Source organism: Denticeps clupeoides, chromosome 14 (assembly GCF_900700375.1).
Source record: "Denticeps clupeoides chromosome 14, fDenClu1.1, whole genome shotgun sequence".
Taxonomy (NCBI): domain Eukaryota; kingdom Metazoa; phylum Chordata; class Actinopteri; order Clupeiformes; family Denticipitidae; genus Denticeps; species Denticeps clupeoides.
The window spans coordinates 14,784,175-14,806,238 of NC_041720.1; the positions used below are offsets into that span (position 1 = coordinate 14,784,175).

Here is a 22,064-nt window from a genome sequence, read left to right on the forward strand (position 1 = left end):
GCTCTTTAGGCCCCGGAGCTGGTAAATGATATCCTGAGAGGGCCGCTCCTCCCTCCCCGCACAATGCAGAGAGTCAAGTTCCCAATACGCCGCAGCCACGCAGTCCGACGTGCCTGTTGGGGACTGCGCCACTGAAACTGGGCCAAACCTCGGCTACATAGTGTGATGCAATAGCATGCTGGGATAGTGAGAATGACTGAGGGGTTGGGAGAGGGGTGGCCCATTTGTTGCAGGTGCGCCGCGGAGCCAAGCGATCTGCCAGCCTGGCCAGGCGGTGCTTGGCCAGCGAGCAAGCTCTGCCGTGTGTGTACACACACAGCCCATTTAGCATTCAGCTACTATGCCAACTCGCATCATTAGCGGCACCATGGCATTACAACAAACCCCTCCCCTAAGCTGGCTAATTAAGCAACGGGGGCTGAAAGCGGTCACCTTTACGATGGATGTGCAAAGCCAGCACACGTTTTCTGTTCTTTCTATGCCTATAAAAGAAAAGAAGTCCAAAGCAATATTATAATACTGTTTATAATAATCATATTAAGGTGACTATAAGGATTAATCTCCTGTGAAACGTTTTTCCTACTAGAAAGTGGCCAGGGCAATAACTAGGTCACTTCGGGACAAAGATCCTCTGCTCATATTCCATTAACTCTCTGTCCTTATAATTAAAATATCTTTTACTTTGTTTTAGCCCAGTTTGCCCTGTTTATAGACCTCAAATTATCGTGGTATTTGATGAGAAAATTGTCAGGAGGAGCTGCTAATCAATTCTTTACCTTCCCCCACATAAAAGGGAGGGAATAAAGAATTCATGGCCACTACATAAACGGTGAACTTCACACTAAAACACAAGGACATGGTCCACACGTTCATAAATATTCCAGCAGCAGTGTGCTTAATCGGTACTGAATGCCCACGAGGGTCCATCACCATCAGGAATCGGAGGAGGGAGCCGGGGCTTGGTTTTGAGCGCTGAGGTGCAGTGTCATTGATTTTGCCAGGAAGCCGCCCATTTGAATTCAAGTCTCAGCCTGCTGTGGTGCAGAGGAGGTGTTTCTGCCTGGGAAGCGGGGAGGCACGCAGCTTCCCAGGCTGATGGGCGTCCCGGAGGACCCAGCCTACATCAGCGGCACGCTCTGCCTCCGACACGTTTTACCCCCGCGCTACCGGTCCCGTTCAGAACGCATAACACCCCCCCCCCCCCCATTTCCATCTAGTATGTTACAGGCAGTAAAACAGCTGCTGGCCGCGGTAAAAAGCCCTACGGCAGCGTCATTAACCACCCTGAAGGGCGACCCGGTACATAGTCGTACTTCATCAACAGGCGGCCAGAATGTAAATGGGGGTGAGACATTATCATTTCAAACCGGGTCTGGAGTCAAGGGGGAATTATACCGGTCGCGTGATGATGCACCGTAATTGCAACCGCACCTGCACGCATTTCATTTAAGGCTAGTGAGCGAGGAGAAGGAACGAACACACACACACACACACACACACACACACACACACGGGCAAATCACAGCAAAACAATCAAACCCTCTCGGCGCCTCACTAAGGGCGGCTGGGAAAGGAAAAAATCCCTGAGCTGACAGGAACACGTGTTACCCTCAGGACAGCTACCGCACGGAAGCGGCAAAATATGACAGGCGAAGGCGCCCAACAACTCTCTTCTGGCAACGGCACGGGGCTTCAAAGTGGAAACGTCTTCCCGAAGCAGCGCCCGCCTGCTTATTAGCCCAGAAGCACTGGCCCTGTCCGCCCCTGTCGATTTCCTTGATGGCTTTCTGAAAAGCCGCCCTCCCCCTCCCCCCGAGACCCATCTCTAACCTATAAGCCCCTCCAGGGAGTCCACAAGGCAATTTAAAATAAATAATTAAATAAATAAAAACACCCAATACGATTATGTCCACTGCCAGCAGCCGTGTGACCCCATGGGAGAGCCGCTCTTCTCTGGACACCTCAGTAAAAATGTGCTCCCTTCCCGCGGTTCTATCGCCATCGTCAATTCCAGTTCTGGCTTCTTCTTTTACACTGCAAGGGTGCTGGAGGAGGTCAGGACTCTCCATCGCTTTTCTCAACACTCATCGGGGTGAGAAGGGGAGCAAACAGCGTTGAGTCCTTGGGAACATGCTGAGTAACCAGACCTCAGCCTCCAGTCTCTCTGAGTCAGCCGTGAGAAGGGGTTCAAGGAAGGACGAAAAAGAGGGGTATCGGAGGGTGAAACCAAGGGGACAGAAGGGCTTGAGAAGGTTACCTTATAAAAGTCACCCTTGGGCGCCTCGCCTCGTAATTGGCCCAGACTCTCAGCAACTAAAGATATCTCCCACATGACTGCACATTCAGGAGGGGCAGAAATGCAGCCTTTAAGTGGCCTTCCTCCCCAGTCCATGGGAAGGTTACAAAAAGCTCCCATACAGCCCTCCAGTCATAAGAGAACATGTTTATTGAAGTAGGACACAAAAAGCTATTTTGTTCATGTTAGAAAAGGTTGGGGGGAGAAATCGAGAGAGGTAGCGTGAGGGAGAAAGAGTGAATGAAAGAGGAAGAAAAGCGCCTGATCTTAGACTTCCTGTTAAATCGCCGCAGCGGGACGCCCTGTGGAGGGAAATCGATAAAGGCCCTTCCTGTGATGTCACGCCTGTCCATTTGCAATAGGCAGAGGACATCTTGGTTCTTCAAATTCGCCCTCAAGCTCCTGTGTCCTGTCGCTTGTGTTCCTTGACCAATCAATAAGCAAGAATATTATTGATTAGGTAATTGATAGAAGACCATAAAGACCCATCCAATAAACCAACATTTTTCTCACTTTGAAATAGGAGAAATAATATCTGAGACTCATTAAATCAGGAAGTTATGCAAAATCAAAGACTATAAACCAGGTTGAGACTCATTTACATTTTACATTTACCAGACACCCTTATACAGAGTGACTTACAATCAGTAGTTACAGGGACAGTCCCCCCCTGGAGACACTCAGGGTTAAGTGTGTTGTTCAGGGACATAATGGCAGTAAGTGGGATTTGAACCTGGGTCTTCTGGTTCATAGTCAAGCTACTACTACCCTACTTGATTGTTTTGCCCGCGTTCCTTCTGCTTAGATCCTTACTGTGCCTCTTCTGGCCATTAATACAAAAGGTCTATGCCTCTCCATTTTGTTGAGGGCCTGAAGAGTATTTTTTTCCATGGTAACCTGGGTGAGGTGTTTGACAAGTCTGTGTCACCTCCACAAATCTTCTTAAAAGGTTGCCTTTAACTGGGTCGCACGCTGGACCACATCAGAAAGGGACCGAGGCACCCAATTGGTCCTAGAGTCCCAGTTAGAAGCCCTAGAAGCACTCTCCTCGTCTCCTCCATGACAGACTGAACAAATTTAGCATAACGGACTGACCTGAACTGACCCGACCCACATCGATACAGCATCTCACACACCAGTCACAAAAGGGCATGTTCTCAGAATGGACCACAACCCACCTGGAAAGAGGAAACGCCCTAAAACAACCAGGAAGAGGAGCATAGCATCTTAAAGGAAATGAACCACACTGTGGGAAAAATATTAGGGTTATTAGAAAATGTTGATACAGCAATATATTACGCAGTGATATCGTATCGGTACAGGGTCATTTTATATAGATATTTTTGCATACAAAAATGTGGTGCTGGCTCAGTCCTCTACAAGCACCACACCAGCCTTAGAAGAGTGAATGAGCACTTAAATACCTTTTCATTCTTATGCATTTTATCTTTATGTTTTTGGGGTCAACTGGTTCAGTGAGTTAAAATCCAAATTCAGTTCTGAGTTATATTGTTTTGGATGCATTATTAATGTCATTTGATCCACCAGATCGTACACAGCACGGAGCGGCCCCGTAATCAGAAGGTTGCCGGTTCGAATCCCGAATCACTGAGATGCCACTGAGCAAAGCACCGTCCCCACACACTGCGCCCCGGGCGCATGTCATGGCTGCTCACGAAGAGGGATCGTTAAATGCAGAGGACACGTTTCATTGTGCCATCGTGTGTTGTGCTGCAGTGTTTCACAATCACTTCACTTTCATCTTGTATATCAGGGACCAAAAAGGACTTCCATTTGATGGAGGTCTTTTAATCAAATTTTCCTTCAATTTAAAATACATATATTAAATTCAAAGCTGACATGAAAGCCACATGCACCTCATCCATCTTGAACACGGCATTACTCGTCTAATCAAATTACATTAAAACAAGACATGTTCACATGAGGGCCATCCGCACAGGTAGAGGAGCCTCCAAGCGCCTCTAATCACCCCTCGGCGAGCACCTGCTCCGGGCACAGAACCGGACAATTAAGTGTTTGGCAGGGGTCATGGTGGGGGGGGGGTCACGGGCGGCCGAGTCCAGCTAATTACACGATCAATGGTGTAATCATGAGCGCGGCTCGGTCCCCCCCGCCTCTCCCAGGTGAGGCCAGCGTGAGAGGAACCGCTGAAAGACCAGCTGGGGAATGGGAGTGGGGGGCGGGGGGGTGGGCAGATAATTGTTTACTAAAGGCCCTATGTGGCCGTATCCTAGCAACAGCCCGGCAAGCTCTCAATCAGGTGTGGGTGACGCTGCCAGTTAGCCTTGAATCGCGGCGGCCCTTCGGCCTCGGACGGACCGTTGCAGCTGCCGTCCGCCCCTTGCTGTTAAGTGGCTTTGGATAAGAACCCCATCTCTCGGCACTCTAAAACCATTAAGGGAGAGAAAGAGTTTAAAAAAAAAAAAAAGAAAAAAAAAGAGAGAGAGAGAAAGAAAGAAAGAAAGAAGAGACATCACCAGTTAGGTGACACTGGCAGACTGGGTCTGGCAACATTCCGGGGCTCTTTCTTGACAGGTTGGATGTGAAACACAACCTCGCAAAACCCTCCCAGGCTCGAGTCCAAGGCCAGTTGACAACTCAATCCAGTCAGGCATCTGAGAATTCGGCTAGCAGAATATCCAAAAAATATTTAATAAAAAGGTGTGGTTCTGCGAGTCAGTAGATAAAAACCCCCCCCCATTTCAGATCTCAGCTCTCAAGCACATCCTAGAAATTCAGCCCACAGGGGACGCTCCCAGGGTGGTAGTAGCCTAGTGGGTAACACACTCGCCTGTGAACCAGAAGACCCAGGTTCAAACCCCACTTACTACCATTGTGTCCCTGAGCAAGACACTTAACCCTGAGTGTGTCCAGGGGGGGGGACTGTCCCCGTAACTACTGATAGTAAGTCGCTCTGCATAAGGGCGTCTGGTAAATGTGGTAAAATGTAAGTGTGTTTGTAAAACTAAATCAATCCCCTTATTTCCGACAGGTGGCCGATTTGCAGATGCCAGCGCCCCGGCACCTTCTCCCGGTGCGAGAGGGGTGAGATATCGCTTTTCAACTCGGCCCGGATGCAGTTACGGGGCGCGCGGGAGAAGCGGACGTCCGGATGTCACGCCACCCAAGAAGACGTTCCACCGGCAATTTCATTAGCTTCCAGGCGACGGGCCGGATCCGAAGACACGGCAACGGCAAACAAGAAACTCAATCTCGGGACTCGTTTTACGGATCAGCTCATCGCGGCCAAATCACAAATCAACAGGAAAAAAAAAAAGGTAAACAGAGCGAGGAATGCGGCAGGTGCAGCGGCCGGTTGAGGCCGTTTCGTGGCCGGTTAGACATTAACCACATCTGCCTCGGGACGAGGTGCCAACCGATCAGCTGTCCGGCGCCGAGCCCCTTCCCTCTGGACCAGACCACGGCAGGGGTGTATCCCACGTCTTCCCACAAAGAGCACCGGCACAAGCCGCCGGAAAAAAACAAAAAAATAATAAAAAAAATTCTAATTCAAATTCTATTTGTGACATACATAGTCATACACTGTATGATATGCAGTGAAATGCTTTGGCGACTGCTATGGACCTCAATATCCCAAATATTGCAAGTATACAAATCAACCAATATGCAAATACTGCCAACATAACCAAATATTACACTTATGTCGGTAACATAAAACATAAAATATGTGCAAAAGCAAGGTATAAAGTGGAAAAGCCAAAAAACTTGTGCAAGAGTGAGAGTTTGTGCAAAAATACTGGGGGGGGGTTGAGTCCAGAGTGATTGAATGTGGAAGTGGAAATGGAACCAAACCCACGGCTTATCGATTTGGTTAACGTGCCTACATACCCAGAATCCTTCTGGTTGTGTGTACAGAAAGTGTCTCTAATATCCTGTTGTTCTCCATCTGTAGATAATCAGGCTTTTTTTTTTTATTTTTACATTTTTATTTCAATCTTCAGATCCACTTTTTTGTGGCAACGGACCGTCTGGAAGATGAGAACCCTTCTGTATGCCGGCATGCCGCATGGACACCGTTGGTCCCAGGGCTCTCGCCGGCGTCTCACACACAGCCGCACGACGCCTGGTTAGATTAACAAACCGCGACCAGAACGGGGTCCAAACCCCGGAACAACTTCCATCCTGCTGTCGGTGCGAAGACGGTGTGAAGGGGGCCGCAGTGGGGATCTACTCACCGGCCAGGCGAACTGGAAGGGGATGACGATCTTGCCAGCATCGCTCAGCTTGTTGCCGTTGCCTTTCCGGCTCTTAAAGGAAAAAATATTCCCACCGAGGACTTGGGTAGATCCCTTGCCGAAGGTGCACTGTCCGGTGGTGGCCACCTCGGTCTGGTACTCCTTTAGACACACCGTAAAGTAAGTATCGCACTCGTCCCGGGAGCAGCGCAGGTCCTGAGAGCTCCTGGTGCCGTCGCAGCATTCCCCATCCAGCAACTCACCGTTTACATTCTGCAGGCTCACCAAGTGCACCTCGAAATAGCCCGAGCACACGGACACCTAAAAATACACACAGGTTCAGCCCCCCAACTTCCACAGACCTTCCTTTCTCATCATCTTCACATTATTCATCGCACTAAATAAATTACATACATACATACATACATACATACACATGTGTGTGTGTATTAAAACGCTAGGAAACGAGGAGCGGGGCGGATGTGACAGTTCGCGCCCCCTGACAGTCAAACAGCGCGACGCTCGCACGCACGCACGCACGCTCGCTGCGCAATTCGATTATCGATCAACGCGGACGGTATAACGCGACCCCCCCCACGCCCGTCAACTTTTCCCTCCGGCTCGCGTCGATTATTAACGTTCATTAATCTTTTCACCCCCCACCCCCCGCTTCATCAATATAATTAACGCAATTCGCGGGAAATTAGCCGCCACCCCCCCACGGTCCTCCCCGCCTTACCTTCGTCCATATCGTCAACAGCAGGCACGCTGCCGAAAGCCAATTCTTAATCCTTGTGCAATCCCACATGCCTCAGATTAATTGGGAATACGGTAATATCGTGCGCGGAATATGGGAAGCGGCCGTGGACCGGCGACAAGATCCTCCGCTCCTGACATGCACGATATTCACCAGCGTGGCACCGAGCGCGGCGACGGCGCGGCTCCGACACTCTCCCTCCGTCAGATCACGCACGGCGACTGATGCGTCTCGCAGCCCGTGCACGCCTGAGGTTATCCCGGTGATTGACGGCCGCGCGGGCCAATGGTGGGCGGCGCGCCTCTCGGCCAATCACGGGCGCGGGGGGCGGGGCTTCCCCCCGCAATAAACTTCCACACGGGAAAGTGCTGTACGGTGGTCAAAATCGCGGATGTCCTTCTTTTATTTTATTTTTAATACTAACAGTTTACGTATAACCCGAATGGTTAAACGTCACTGAGTATTATTGCATCACGTCCCGGACAACAAGGGGAAGAGAACGTGTTTAGATAAAAAAAAAAGAAATAAAAAAATAAGCATTCTCAGGTGTGGCCGCAGTCTCCATCGTTTCATTTATTTCTGTCACGCGTCCGTCCCACATTCACCGCAGCAGGGACGGCCAGCGGGCTCAGGCGATGCGGCCCGAACTGCCGTAGATGAGAGCGCCCTCTACCGTACGAGGAGGAAAACCACCCGGCGGGATTCGCGCGAAATCCCGCCGCAGCGCGCGGAATCGTTGTTGTTTTTGCCCAGGTAACTTTTACACGGATGTAGCTTTTTCATGGAATAGCTCAACCATTCCAACTGTGTGACAGGGCCTGGTGGAGACGTTGAACCCAAAATCCCCCCAAAAGACCGTCAGCCTGATAACTAGACTGCCACGAAATCCACGTTCTTAATTTGTCTGGTGTGGTTAGCTAAAGCAGCCCCTTAACATTCTCGTGACAAATGGCGTCGACATTCGTGCTCCTCTGTAAACAGATAAGCATGGAAAGGTCTGCTGGTAGGGCCGGATGTGACACGTTTTCAACCCACACCATTACTGCCATAGGTGCTCGGCCTGGTCCATATGGAGGGAAATGGGGGTTCCCTGGGGACAGGTGAAGTCACTGTCTCCCCCTCATACATATTTAATTGGTTTCTCCCACTAAGCATCCCTCACTGATGAACGTATAGCTTCCACATCAATTCCCTGTCATCTTTAATCGTTCCCGTGACCCAGTTTAAAAGCTCACATGTACCGTTGTGATGGCGGATGTGGGAGAAATAGATAGAATGACCTGTCGTCAAGCAGCCAAGGAAACACTGATAAAATTGGCCTGATGACGAGGCGAAAAATCAATTCAGCAGGTTGCAGCACCCTTTTAATACTCTTTGATTTTTAAAAAGTCAACTGGTTTCTGCAGCAATGAAGCGATGGCATCCGGAAATCATACATGTATGTAAATGCATAATGCACACCTCCTCACTGCGTGTCTTCACAACGTCATGAGGTGACTGAGGGAGGCCTACCATAAAATGTGCAAACGTAGAAACGCGACAGACGCTGAGCCGTCACAACCCAGCACCGTTCCGCTTGTATCAGTTAGAAACAGAAGCACAGAGATGCAAAATAAAAAAAGCTCATGCACACACTGACTACCTGCACTGTCTTATGCAACCATGTGCTCAGCAAATGTCTGTGAAATGGACGAATGGACGATTTCAGAAACGTGAGCTTTAGAAACCTTTACCAAATCTGGAATGTTCTGTACCATTTATGGCCAAGAATTGTCCCTGCAGACATGAGCTACAACTTCAGCTTCAGCTTCAGCTTGCTGAAATTTGGCCCGTAAATCACAGAATTTGTTGCATTTTATGAAACGGTAGCGTGTGTGCAGTACTGGTCCACGCCCTGTAAGCAGTGGATGACGCTGAAAATAAACTACTTTGCTAAACTCTGAGAGGCATGAGGAAATGGCGAGTGAAATCTCGCTCTTCGTGTTCCAAGGTTGGCGCCACGATGCAGTGGGTTGGTTTTGCTAAACGTGCACACTCAAGCATGTTACATAACACAGAGGAGCATGGATGTATTTTTTTTTATTCTGTATGTGTGTGGGCAGGAGGACTGTAAAAAATTTCAGGACAAATCCATTCGATTGCGTCCCGGCATGCCGCAGGAGGTGAAAACCTTGACATATAGACTTCTTGATCCACTTCGTAGGAGGCTGAGGTGTTGCATAGTTGCAGCAGAGTGTAACATGAGGGTGAGGCTGGCTTCACCCCGCCCAGATACGTCCATTATTGCACAAAGCTTCCTCCTGGCTGACAGCTCCCTGAAGCATGTGGCCATGCTTTAGCACGGTGTGATTTAGTCGTTGCCTCCTAACAGTGTGTAAATGTGCGAATGTGTATCTTTTGACCATTAGCGTATGAGCAAAATAATGACCAGGGCTGCTGGGTGAAGAGATTTTGACGATAAATGGAGATGAGTAAATGAGGGCCTGAAATTAGGACGTTTGCCTTCATAAAATCACTACTTTAAATAGGAATTATCAAAGACTCCCAGTTGAACATGCCTACCTTAACCTTACAATATAAAGTACAGGCTAAAAGTTTGGACACACCTTCTCATTCAATGTGTTTTCTTTATTTTCGTGACCATTTACGTTGGTAGATTCTCACTGAAGGCATCAAAACTATGAATGAACACATGTGGAGTTATGTACTTAACAAAAAGTGGAGACCTGGCCTCCACAGTCACCGGACCTGAACCCAATCGAGATGGTTTGGGGTGAGCTGGACCACAGAGTGAAGGCAAAGGGGCCAACAAGTGCTAAACACCTCTGGGAACTCCTTCAAGACTGTTGGAAAAGCATTTCGGGTGACGACCTCTTGAAGCTCATCGAGAGAATGCCAAGAGTGTGTAAAGCAGTAACCAGAGCAAAGGACGGCTATTCTGAAGAAACTAGAATATAAAACATGTTCTCCGTTATTTCACCTTTTTTGTTAAGTACATAACTCCACATGTGTTCATTCATAGTTTTGATGCCTTCAGTGAGAATCTACCATGAAAATAAAGAGAACACATTGAATGAGGTGTGTCCAAACTTTTGACCTGTACTGTATGTGGGAGCATAAAATATGCAAACATGGCAAATCATTACAGAATGAATGTTGTAAGAAAGAAACCATTGAAAAACCTATTAAAATAGCAATAGTAAGGCTGCTCGTGCCTTACTTTACAAGAAAGTAATGGAGAAGGAGATTTATAAACACAATTTGGGCCAGTGGTCCAGCAGGATAATGCACCACAGGGTCAAAACTACATAAAATCTCACAGGAACACATTGAAGCTCCTTGCTGAAATGATGCTTTGAAGACGACAGGCAAATTATCTACTTGGTTTTGTGAAACTGATAAAATGGCGACGAAATTTATGATCAATCACACAATGCCACACTATAAACAGAATGACAATCTAAAAACACACGTTTTCTTCTATAATCTGCATTTGGTTCTATAATCTGTCAGTGTTTTATCTGGGACGTTTCAGGGTCCTGATAAAAGGGACCTGGTATCGGTCCATATGACGCACCTCCACATTCTTCCCTCCTCGTTTCCCTCTGGAGCTGCAGGTGTAGACAGTCCCCCATAATGATCCTTACAATTGGGAATTTTTTTTACAATGGGCTGTATCAGCCTCCACACACAATGCCAGGGGAGGGCCATTCCAGAGTTCAGTGTCCAGGGAAAAGCCCTCAGCACTGTGTGTTAAGCAACAACAATTGTTATTTATGAATATATCACTAGCTCTTAACTTTTCCTAGAATACTATTTTTAAGTTATTTGTTCAGTAAGAAAAAAAAAGAGGTCGTCACCTGAAATGCTTTTCCAAAAGTCTTGAAGGAGTTCCCAGAGGTGTTTAGCACTTGTTGGCCCCTTTGCCTTCACTCTGTGGTCCAGCTCACCCCAAACCATCTCGATTGGGTTCAGGTCCGGTGACTGTGGAGGCCAGGTCTCCACTTTTTGTTAAGTACATAACTCCACATGTGTTCATTCATAGTTTTGGTGCCTTCAGTGAGAATCTACCAATGTAAATGGTCATGAAAATAAAGAAAACACATTGAATGAGAAGGTGTCCAAACTTTTGACCTGTACTGTATATTTAAGACTATAAATATCATCAGTATACCATTCCAGAATTAAACTTAAATTGAGCACTACTTGATTGGTCAACAGTAATACCACATAATTCAGATAGACCGAATTCAGATAGATCCTGAAGACTAAAGTGGTGCATTATCATTTATATGTGCTTAGATAGCAAGTTAAGCTATAGATCCAACTTTTGTTTCTGCACTTTATGGTTGTTTTGGGAGGGTCTACGGTAGCCGGTGAGTGAGCACGCCTCATATTCAAATGTTTCGAGCGAAGTGAAGTTCAGCTTGAATGTGAGTGGAGGGGTTATTCAGTTTATCAATTCTGGTTTCTTATTTACTGATAATCAGGCAGACTTGAGAAACGATTTCCCGGCAAGCCTCATCTGACCATTAATCACTTTCAGATTTTTTTTTGCGATAAGTCTAGTGAACTATTAGTTTTGTATATTTTTTGCCATCTCTCCCGGCCTCCTCAGCGCGTTCTGCTAAATATCTCTATGGACTAATTAAACTAAACAGATCGGCCAGATTTTTGACTGACCAAATTGATTTGGCAAACAGAGTGTATTTTTCAATGGAGGTGTGATTGTCTATCGCTTATAACAAGATCGCTTGAGCTGAGCATATTGTGTTATATTTAGCAAAATAGGACAAGGATGTCCATCCTGTGGACGACACCAGAGCCGGCTGCCCACAACCGAACGAATCCCCCATGTTTTGGCTGTCCCAAAAACAGCAGTGGCGTCTGTTCTACCCAGGAAATCCTACCATGGGCTCAAAGCAGCAGCCGCTGTGTTTTCTTTGCGTGTGTTTTTAAGTGTGTTCTGCTTCTTTTTTTTTTTTTTTTCCACGTTGGAAGTCTCACATCCGTCTTCAGGTTCAATGAGGGTTCACTGAGTCAAAGAGTGCACTCAGGTTTACTGTGGTGTACTACACCCCCCCTCACCCTTCATCTCTCTCTGTTCGTCTCACTCGCCCTGACTGGTGAAAAGTCAACGTCGAGCATTGGCCAGAACGTCCTCAGCAGGATGCTCTACCTCGTAAATATCTCCCATACCTCTCCGTAAGTCCAGCAGAGCCGATGGAATCAGGAGGGGTCAGCATCCATCTCATAAATCTCGACTCGGTTAATCCCAGTCGCCTGCCGCGCACTAGGCGGGGATTAGGCTTTAACCTTGTCTTCAGATGCAGCCAGCAAGGAAACGGAAAGAAAGCAGATAACGGCACCGCGGCCCACGAAACCGTCCCCTATGAATCATTAAGTGCCTTGGCCATGCGCCTCCTCTGACCCTGGTCACCAAGGCGAAAGGTCACAGGACCTTTTATTCACGTGTGTATTCATTTTCTCGGCCCCGCACTCCGAAATGCCCCCCCCCCCCCCGTCTGTGGGCGCTCACCTCTTTCATTTGCATACAGATGGACAGTGCGGTGGAATCGTGCTGGATGTCTGCCCGCGCTTTTGTCCCGGTCAGTCATAACTCCAGAGGTGGGCACAATGCGCTTCAAAGGGCGGTCACACCTGGGAGTTCTCCGCCAAAAGGGGAAGCCAGCCATGGCCACCGGGACAGATGGCCTGTCCCGCGCAAACACAATAGGGAAGCTGTCGGAGCCGCACGTGTCGGATTACACATGAAAGCGCCCGCCAGGCCACATACAAATTTGCACACAGTGACACATGAGTTGAGGTCATTAGAATTTAATTTATCGTTTGTGCGACTGCCAAAAAACACAACGTGCAGGGCAGAGCACGGAGGTTACCAGTTATTATTTTCTATAAATGGAATATATGAATCGCTTCATACTGAGTGTCAATCATTAAGCTTAATATACTGTACCAGCATTGTAAATTCTGCTCTTACAATAGTCACAACATCATTGCCAAATTATGCCAAAACTACTGCTAAGAAGGGGGTAAAGTGGCATCTGATTGTGATCTATCCCATTCACTCCAAATCATACGCCAGTGGGCAGTTCTATGAGGACCCCAATTCTGAACATCATTGGACCAGAACCACGTAGCTCTGTCGGAAAACTCCGCTGGACAATCAATGACGATGAACGTTCGAGTTATTTCACCAAATATTTTAATGATAATTTAGCTCCCGATGCTTCTCCAAATCTAACAACGAATTCAAAGACATTTCCAGAATGGCGTAGCCCCATGAAGAACATAGCGGAATGTAGCGCTGGAGTGACGGGATTCAGCTCAAGGTTAACAGAAGGTTCCAGTGAAAGCCTCGCAGGGAGGAAGGACGAGACACGTCTATGCGGAGAAAAAAATGTGAGGGGGTGTTCTGTGACCTGCCAGCACCTGGTTCCCAGGCAACATGCTCTCTGTGTTCCCCGGCGGATGGCATTTTTATTTTATTCCAGTATTAGTTCGTCATTATTTTAGATCAGCGACAAAGGAGAATTTAACATGTCATGGGCCTGCTCTGCCGTCAAGGATGCGCAGGCTTCTGACCACACACAGCATGTTTACCTCCCAGACGTCAGTTCCAACCCGCAGGTTTCATGTGATCATTGCGAATGTGCAGTTACTTGTGTCTGGCCAAGTCGAGTGATTTAATGAAAGGCTAAACGCAAAATAAACAGCATTCTTTTCTGCAAGCTGCCATCAGCTGGGGAGGAACACGCCAAGGTGGCACTAAAAATTTCAACGCCACGTTAAACAATAAAAGCACATGCCCCAAATGACTGTACATTACTGTAGTGGGCAATAAAACCAGGGCACTGTGAAAACCATCTACATTTAGGGGGAACGCACCCTTGTATTCAGAGTCTGGGCTGAAATGCAGTAAGACGTCTGAGACTAACTATCATCAGACTAAGGTCTGATACTTGCGGGCGGGGGATGCAGATACATTTACATTTACATTTACAGCATTTATCAGACGCCCTTATCCAGAGCGACTTACAATCAGTAGTTACAGGGACAGTCTCCCTGGAGCAACATAAGGTTAAGTGTCTTGCTCAGGGACACAATGGTAGTAAGTGGGATTTGAACCCGGGTCTTCTGGTTCACAGGCGAGTGTCTTACCCACTAGGCTACTACCTGGCTACTACCAGATACGTGACTTCGCACCTCCAATGTTGTGGGTTTGAATTGATAGGACATGTTCAAACTCCATTTTGGATTTAGCTTATGCAGACATCATCCAAAGTCACCAGAAATCTGAGATTTCCTGAAATGCTGAGAGAACTGGCCACCAATGCCTACCAGTGCCCTGCGTGAGGCTCCTAACATGAAGTCCAAACGTCCCTGGGGCAGAAGGAATAACTCAAACCTAGTTTCATGGAGCGCAACAGCTTGACAGTGGTTGGAGCTATCCCCCCGTAGCCAGGACACCTGCCTTTGAGTCCCAGGGGCTGTCTATCTGAGGGCTGCATGTTTTCCACATGTCCCTGTGGTTTTTGTGCATGTCCTCACTGACACCACACTCCCAGTGTGGCTTCAATCAGAAAGCCCTGAAAACGGCTCACGGCTAAATTGAGAGGCTGGTGACACTGCACTGCTAAAGATGACACAGACAATACATCTTATCTTTGTCCCATCAGCAATCCATCGTGACAGATATATTGTTATGGGACACGGAACCATACTTTCCTCCCCTTGCCTAGCTCTTAAACGATTGGTAGTGTAATGGTTATAAGGGCCTGGACATGATTAGAACACCGACAGGACACCATGTTCATCATCATCATGGTCATCAAGTGTGTTCTCAATGGAACAATGGCCCAGCTCAGCAGAACCTATGGTTAAATGTTTCACTGAACATTCCTCATGTTTATTCGCGGCCTAAATCTCATAATTTGTCCTCTTACCAATGCCAGCGGGATCTGGTTTCATGCACAGCAATGAGAAGAACAGCGAAGACCCAGGGTAACTATAACAGCAGCGCAAAGACTACGCTAGACTACATAAAGGACTCCATCTGGAGGATTCCGACAATGGCTTTTCATTCCAGCCGCAGCAGGATAAAACCTATAGCAAATGTTGGGTTCTAGAATAGACTAGAACCCTCTATTCTACTCAGAAGCTTCGCATCTCTCACTGGCTTGAGAAAAACAAAACAAAAAAAAAAGGTATATGACCAGACCAGTTGAGTTAAAATAGCCGTAACCCCCCCCCAAACAACGGGACTGATACTGCGAACTTTCCTCTCCGCTTGCTTCTGCTCAAGTTTCGACGGCCCAAGACACCACGGTTAAATTTATTCAGTAAAATCCACCCCCCCCTTGCTCTTGTTCATTGTTGCACGGCTTGTTGTGGTGAGTGTGGTTGCTATAGTGAAGTCGTGGTGTTTGCACTTAGTTACTTAATGCTATTATTTGTGTCCCCCCTCCCAACCACCTGTCCCACCCCCACAATCCCTTTTCCCTTAACGCTTATCCGAAACTGTCTAATGATTACCACTCCACTTAAAGAAAGGAGGTCAACACAAACATCGCCTTGACAACTAGTCTCCTCAAACTCTCGCCAGAGGTTCTTCCTCCTGTTTTGGAGAATGCAGAGAGTGTCCAGAGAAGTGCAAAATGCTGAGCTCTGTGTTTTTTTAGGATGTTTTATGGTCATTAGGAGTAAGGAGATCAGTATGGTCGGTCTGTTTGACATTTGAAAATCCAAAAAATTATGGTGTCAGTTCGACAGAAAATACCGTTAAATAGGCGGGACTAATTTGGACACCTACACAATGCAATTGATAATCTAGGTACTCCTGCATGTATGCATTTAATTGGACCCAAAACGGAGTAGGAATGACCTTCTCTGGACTGCAGCATCTTTGGGTAACACCGTCAGGGCGAGCACCTTATTTGCAAAATAAGAAAAGTGTACTGCACATCTGTAATGTACAGAACTGTAAAGTTTTAGGGATACACGGTGTAGCGGCGTTTCCAAGGTTGTGAGTTCAAATCGTGCAGGCTACCTCCAGGTTCTCCGGTTTCCTCCTGCCATTCAAAGGCACGCACACTAGGTGAAATGGGGACTCCGTAGGTGTGAATGTGAAAGCAAAAATGTGGGAAATTTTCTTTCCGGTACATTTATACTTAAATGGCACAGTCAAGCTATAAGTGTATCTTGAGTAATCTGTGCATGGATACTCACTGACTGAACAGGGCAGACGAGGACGTGTGTTGCGGGACTAATGCTGCAAGCCAAAAAGAAACAAATTAATTAATGAAAAAACCTGCTGAACTGGGACGTGCTGGATGGTGCACTTCTGTAACTTAAGAACATTCTTTAAGGTGTGCTTTGGCACACGCCTGTGGCGAGTGATCAGACGAGTCTGATTTGTCCATAACCATGCACATCACAGCAGCCACATACCAGTGTCAAACCTCTTTATTTACTCTGAATGCAGATCAATAAAACACATATAGCATACATGCAACACTTCAGACTGCAAATACTGATATATATGCACATTGTGGAATAAAGTAAAAAAAAAAAAATGAATGCCATAAATTAAAAAAAAAAAAAAAAAAAAAAATTGTTGATATAAAGAATAAAACCATTTTTGGAGATACACATTACAGAGGCTCTACCTACTCTAAATCAATCATAAAGACCACTTGCAGAGTAATAATAAATGAATAAAACAATTAAATGAATTCAATAAAACAATAACAAGAATTCAGTGATCCATATAGAACTTCCGAATGGTTAGTGTAATCATATGTTGACAAAATACAAAGGCCTAAAATCATTTGATTGATGTTTTTAAACGGTGTCCTTTTTTTTCCAGTGTGTATCACTATGTATGAATATCATATATGCTCTAAAGCGTTATTAAATGATATAATTTAAAAACACTTGCCATTGAAGGTTAATTCTAATTCTGAATACTTTGCTTAATTCTCTCAAGTCAGTAACAACATAGAGACGCCATGGTTGCTGAAATGATCGAAGAAAGGAAAAACCGCTTCAAAACCCAGCAAAACCAATCTCCACTGGGGATTTCCTTCATGCTTTTTCAACAGTCAGGTTGTGTATTATATGGTGACTGCATCGCATTTGCTACCTGGTTTATGTGCAGACCCAGAAACAGAGACAAGGCCTTGAGCAGCATTACACGGAGTTCAGTTAGAACGAGTTGCACCAGTAACTGTATTTCAGTGTGCTGTGTGTGATTTTGGATCATCACAAATTAGTGGTTAGAGGAGCTCGTACTACATCAGTGCAACTCGAGTGCCATCATCTAGGCCCAAAAGTGCCCAGACGCTTGGTGGAGGTAGAGTTGACCTGTGGTGCTTCCCAAAAAGTGGCCTGAATGTAAAACAGAGCTCGGAAACTGTCACCGAAGGGGGAAAGACTGAATGCAACACCAATCACAGTCAGATTCCTTGACAGGGGCTCCACTTTGCCCACTGTTTCACACTTATCTCCTGAGGCTTAGGGTCCTTGGCAATTTCTTGATGTTTTGTCATGATTCCCGATTGTCACCCTTGAAAACACAGTATGTAACTTAAAGCACTGCGGCTATACCGTCTAGAATAAGGCCTATGGTTGAGGGGTCTTATTGGCCACTTTAATGTTGATGGCAAAGCTGAACAGAAAAGATTATACTGTTCACTGCTGGCTACTTGTAATTAGTGTCGATCATCATAAATAGTAATTAGTCCTGATCATCATAAACATATTATATCATAACAGTACACATGTTATTGCCTTGTCATCGGGAATGCAAAAGAAATCTTAGAAATCACTAAAGCTAAGGACAGTCACACATTTGAATTTTATGCATAAATTTGAATAAAATGCACTTCTTAATATTCAAGCAAACCCATGCACTTCTTATACAGCGGGGGTTCAAATTACAATGGTAGTCTTTTTGGTCAAGTTGAGTAAAGCAGAATTTGTTAAATTATTTTCAGCCTAGAAAAACTTCTTGACCGATACCAAAATATTGCTAAAGGTATTATAAGAGTATGGGACAACTTGACAAAGTTACTGTTCCATTAAATTATTAATCAGAATTTTCCCAGCTCACACTGAAAACCCATGTGTTCATATCAGCAACCCCTGGGTCACACACAGCAGTTTAAAGATGTATCTTTAGTGAAAAGTGCTGCTCATATCACACTGCAAATATTTTATAAGAACCGTTGGAAAATTGTAAATTCCCCACTTGTGGGACTAATAAAGGATCATCTTATCTGATCTTGGTTCTTGCATAATGTTGCCCGACGGAACGTAGAAAAATATGCAAACAAATCACACAAACACAATGAAAAACAATGTTAAATTTTACATCTACTCATACTGTCTATGCTGCAATAATGAATGAATAGTAATAATAATAATAATAATAATACACTCACTCGTAGCACTAAAAATGCCTTCATACGAGCCGTTTGAGTTGGTACAGCAATGTAGCATTGTGCACGTCATTTGCACTATGGCTGTGGGAGGTGGTGATATGGCACTGCTGCACACCCTCCCTGAGAGCCACATTGTCACTATGGGACCTGAGATGTCAGCAAGTGCTTCTGTGATGGATTGTTAATGATCTGGAGAAGACCTGCCTCTCTTGAACTCGCAAGCTGCCAAAATGCTGTAGCATCTGGTGTCTCAAAATGGAGCAGCTTGGCATATCAAAAATGTTCCTTTTTTATTATTATTAAATGGTCCCTTCTGTGGGCGAAGGTATCTGCATTGTCTTTCTTCTGTTGACACACCTAAAAAATTATGAGCAGATAATTTTTTACTGTGCATCGTCATGGCAACCAGTCACAGCATTTTAAAAGTTCAGCAATAAAAACCTGTGAAAGTCACTATTTGTGTGAACACCTATTTTAGGAGGAAGGCCTTGAGAACAAAAGAAAAACTTCTGTTAGGAGGAGTGATTTAAAAAGCCATTGATTGCATATTGTCCAGCCTTTAGAATTCATCTAAGAATACTCTGGGACAGAAATAAAATGCATTGAATAATGGATTTAATATTGTTAAGTTAACCTTGCTTTTATGTTTGAGAATAGATAAGAGTAGATGGTAGAATATAAATATATTTTCACCCACGTCAAGTCTAAACCAGTTCCTACAATCCAAAGGAATCCAAAACGGTCATTGATTAAGCCACACTGGTAAGACTGTAGCCATAAATAAATGATATTGAAAAAAAGGCATTCCTTAAACAGAGCAGATATTGCCAAATCGTACTCGGTACCCAGAACCTGATCTGTGCTTTACAAAAGACGCTTTCATGAAATAATGCTTAAAGCTGAGCGTTAACAAAAAAAAAAAAGGTCATTGCAAAAGTACCACAACAAAAGAATTGATAAAGCGAATAGAAAAAAGAAAACAGAACACTGTTAGTACCAATAATATATGAATGCTCTTGGACCATGTATTATGCTGAGGGCTGAGAAGGTTTAGGATGTGGGTTTGCAAAACGTGGGGATTGTTAACTTTACACATTGGTGGAAATTTTGTATTTGGGCGACATGTTGCAATGGAACCAAATGAAGCTGAATATGACTCCCATGGTCTTGGGGATGCTCTCGTCGTAGGCGAAGGTCATGGCCTCATGCAGCGGCACCTTGACCACCTCGATCAGCTCACCCTCCTGGGGTTGGCCGCCTCCTTCGCTGACACGGTTCTCCTCGGACACCTCTGCATAGAATAAGGTCTGCTTGGCACCAGTCACGCCCACCCCTGACCTGTAGGTTCAGCAGGAACATAAGACAAAAAAAAGGCACTGTTATTAATTAATTAATTGTTCTGAACACACTCCAGCTATTGTGAAAAAGGTTTGTTTTCTAAATTGACTTCAGAATGGTAAAACGCATCAGCCCTTCATTCTTCAACAAGTATTGACTGTACAGTCGTGGCCAAAAGTATTGAGAATGACACAAAACTTGGTTTTCACAAAGTTTGCTGCTTCCGTTTCCGTATTCTGGCAATTTGCCATAGAATGTTATGAAGAGGGATCAGCTAAATTGCAAAGTCCCTCTTTGCCATGAAAATGAACTTGATCCCCCCCCAAAAAAAACATTTCTACTGCATTTCAGCCCTGTCACAAAAGGGCCTGCTGAGATCATTTCAGTGATCCTCTCGTTAACACGTTGAGGAGCACAAGGCTGGAGATCATTCTGTCATTCTGATTGAGTACGAAAATAGTAGACTGGATGCTTTAAAAGGAGGGTGATGCTTCAAATGATTGTTCATCCTCTGCACGTGTTTCCTTGCAGCTAACCATGGTTAACAGTCATCATTGCGTTGCCTAAAAAGGGCGTCACAGGCCAGAATATTGCTCCTACTAAGATGACACCTACATCAACCATCCATCAGGTTATGAAAAACTTCAAGGAAAGAGGTTCAAAGTGTTGTGAAGAAGGCTTCAGGGTGACCAAGAAAGTCCAGCAAGCGCCAGGACCGACTCCTAAAGATGATTCAGCTGCGGGATCGGGGTGCCACCGGTGCAGAGCTGGCTCAGGAATGGCAGCAGGCAGGTGTGAGGGCATCTGCATGCACAGTGAAGACTAAGAAAATGGCCTGGTGTCAAGAAGGGCAGCAAAGAAGCAACTTCTCTCCAATAAAAACATCAAGGACAGACTGATATTCTGCTAAAAGTACAGGGACTGGACTGCTGAGGACTGCTGGGGTAAAGTAGTTTTCTCTGATGAAGCCCCTTTGAGATTGTTTGGGACATCTGGAAAAATGATTGTCCAGAGAAGAGTTGAGCGCTACCATCAGTCCTGTCTCCTGACAACAGTAAAGCATCCTGAGACCATTCATGTGTGGGGTACAGTCATGAATAAAGAACTGTACCAAAACATCCTCCGACAGCAACTTCTCCCAACCATCCAAGAACAGTTTGGTGAAGAACAATGCCTTTTCCAGCATGATGGAGCACCGTGCCATAAGGCCAAAGTGAGAACTAAGAGGCTCGGAGATTAAAAAAAAATATTGAAATTTTGCCAAGGAAACCCCACGGTCCTTAATCCAATTGAGAACTTGTGGTCAAACCTCAAGATGCGGGTGGACAAACAAAAACCCACAAATTCTGACAAACTCCAGGCATTGATTATGAAGGAATGGGTCACCATCAGTCAGGGTTTGTCCCAGAAGTTGATTGACAGCATGCCATGGCGAATTGCAGAGGTCTTAAAAAAGGGCCAACACTGCAAACATTGACTTTAGCATAAACTTGATGTAATTGTCGAATGAAATGTATAAAATGCAATAGTGTAACAAGGCCGCCATGAAGGTAAAAAGAGGCGACTCTGAAAAACAGATTCATCAAACGTACTGTTGGGGCAGTGGTTGTCTAGCGGTTAAGGAAGCGGCCACCGTAATCAGAAGGTTGCCGGTTCGAATCCCGATCTGCCAAGGTGCCACTGAGGTGCCACCGTCCCCACACACTGCTCCCCGGGCAATTTTCTTCATTTGGTAAACCAGCTCTTGGGCTTTGAGAGTCTACTTTAATCTCTCCATTACCCCTATCTGGGTGGAATAACCACACCTCAAGCTCAGACTGATTACTTCCTGGATGTGTTTTGACATGGATTTGGTTCTGAAGGCATGAGGGGTGCCCTGGGGGAAGAGCCACCTGCCATAGGGGTTTTCCTGGAATGGAGAAGGCCACCACAAAAAAAATAACCACCAGGAAATGGTGCCGCACGTGGGACTATGTTTCAGTCCCACCTGA

General features: G+C 45.8%; 2 protein-coding genes across 2 annotated transcripts in view; both read right to left on the reverse strand.

Moving 5' to 3' along the window:
* Nucleotides 1-7,493, reverse strand: part of jag2b (jagged canonical Notch ligand 2b) — a 35,445-nt gene extending 27,952 nt beyond the window's left edge. Inside the window, exons 1-2 of the mRNA XM_028953154.1 lie at nt 7,253-7,493; nt 6,514-6,834 (exon numbers count right to left, since the gene is read on the reverse strand). Coding sequence (XP_028808987.1) covers nt 6,514-6,834; nt 7,253-7,321 — 390 coding nt within the window. The 5' untranslated portion in view covers nt 7,322-7,493. The remainder of the gene's footprint in view (nt 1-6,513; nt 6,835-7,252) is intronic.
* A 9,384-nt stretch (nt 7,494-16,877) lies between these two features.
* nudt14 (nudix (nucleoside diphosphate linked moiety X)-type motif 14) overlaps nt 16,878-22,064 on the reverse strand; it is a 32,996-nt gene continuing 27,809 nt past the window's right edge. The window contains exon 5 of the mRNA XM_029002886.1: nt 16,878-20,073. Within this exon, the coding sequence (XP_028858719.1) occupies nt 19,824-20,073 (250 nt within the window). The 3' untranslated portion in view covers nt 16,878-19,823. The remainder of the gene's footprint in view (nt 20,074-22,064) is intronic.